Consider the following 1,876-nt stretch of genomic DNA (forward strand, 5'->3'; position numbering starts at 1 on the left):
AAAAAAAAAGAAACTTGTCTTAGAGGGAGAGAAAAAAACTTATAATCAACTCCACATGTAAGAAAGCCATTTCATACCAGTACTTGCATCCACAGCAGACAGCTGGGTAGAACCCGAGTTAGTGGTCACCAACTGCAGATGCTCTTGGTTGACATCATATGGCACTGCATGTTCTTCAACATCCTGGCTCTGGGACAGTTCCAGAACTCCAAAGCCCAGCTGTGATGAAGTAGAATCTAGGAACAAAACTCCAAATCAGTTACCAACCACAACATTATCAATGTGCAAGCAGCTGCTTTATCTAAAATAGATCATGCTTAAAACAATCCTTTGCATTTTTGTGTATATGTCTATGGGCACACACAATCACAGCTGGAGTGTGGAGGTCAGAAGTCAGTTCTCTCCTTCCACAATGTGGTTCCAGAGACAAAACTCAGGCCATCAGGCTTAGTTTAGCTGGCAAATACTCTTACCTGTTAAGCCATCTTGCCAGCTCCAAGGATCACATTAAATGCTTCATATCAAAGCCTTGGCACACATAATTTTTCCAAAACAAGACACATTAAAGGATTGGGAATGGGGTGGCTCAATCCCAAACACCACAAGAAAAAATATATATATATATCAACAATAAAACTATCAGACTGGGTGTGGTGGCACACACTTAAATGATCTGAAAAGAAACCAGGTATTGGTGGTGCATCCTTATAATACCAGCACTGGGAAGGTAAAAGCATGAAGATCAAAAATTAAGGTCTGCCAGGCAGTGGTGACGCACACCTTTAATCCCAGGCACTTGGGAGGCAGAGGCAGGCAGATTTCTGAGTTCAAGCCCAGCATGGTCTACAGAGTGAGTTCCAGGACAGCCAGGCCTACACAGAGAAACCCTATCTCTGAAAAGAAAAAAAAATTCAGGTCCATCCTTAGCTACATAATGGATTCAAGTCCATCCTGAACTATGTAAGACCCTGCTATAAATAAATACATACATACATACATACATACATACATACATACTGAAATTTGGGGGAGGGACCAGCTAAAAGAGCCAGAAGGTAAAGGCTCCTGCTGTCAGGCCTGACAGCCTGAGTTTTATTTGCTAAAATCTATGTGATAGAAGAAAACCAACTCCCACAAGTTGGTTCTGACTACGAACACATCATTAAATTAATAAAACATAACTTTTTAAAAGGGGGAGGTACATAATAAAGCAAAAACTTAGATTATATAAAGCCTTATAAACACTTAATATGGTAGACTATGTCAATAATTTATAGATACATCAGAGCCACACCCAAAGGTACTCTGAAAAGTAAATGCAAAAGGATAAAGAAACACAATGCAGGGCTGGCGAGATGGCTCAGCGGGTAAGAACACTGACTGCTCTTCCGAAGGTCCTGAGTTCGGATCTCAGCAACCACATGGTGGCTCACAACCACCCGTAATGAGATCTGACGCCCTCATCTGGTGCATCTGAAGACAGCTACAGTGTATTACACCAGAGGGAGTGGGGCCAAAGGGAGCTGGCCAGAGTGAGCGGGGTCGGAGCGAGCAGGGCTATCCTGAGTTCAATTTCCAGCAGCCACATGATGGTTCATGGCCATCTGTACAACTACAGTGTACTCGTACACATAAAATAAATAAATAAATCTTTAAAAAAAAAAAAAAGAAAGAAAGAAAATGCAGAAAGCAAGCTAGTCAGTGAGGAATGTTATGATTCATTTGTGTGTTTCTTGGCCTTGAAAAGGCATACTATATAGCCGAGCCTGGCCTCACTTGCAATCCTCCCTGAAAGCTAGAGCTCGGGGCATGTATCCCCAGGCCCAGCTTCCTCCTGTTTGGAGTCTTTTTTTCTTTTTCTTTCTTTTTTTTTTTT

The 1,876-nt window shown here is 41.8% G+C and overlaps 1 protein-coding gene across 1 annotated transcript in view; it reads right to left on the reverse strand.

Moving 5' to 3' along the window:
- Tp53bp1 (tumor protein p53 binding protein 1) overlaps nt 1-1,876 on the reverse strand; it is a 79,674-nt gene that overhangs the window by 66,175 nt on the left and 11,623 nt on the right. Inside the window, exon 6 of the mRNA XM_031371638.1 lies at nt 78-236. Coding sequence (XP_031227498.1) covers nt 78-236 — 159 coding nt within the window. The remainder of the gene's footprint in view (nt 1-77; nt 237-1,876) is intronic.

This window comes from Mastomys coucha, unplaced genomic scaffold (assembly GCF_008632895.1).
Source record: "Mastomys coucha isolate ucsf_1 unplaced genomic scaffold, UCSF_Mcou_1 pScaffold15, whole genome shotgun sequence".
In the NCBI taxonomy this organism is placed as follows: domain Eukaryota; kingdom Metazoa; phylum Chordata; class Mammalia; order Rodentia; family Muridae; genus Mastomys; species Mastomys coucha.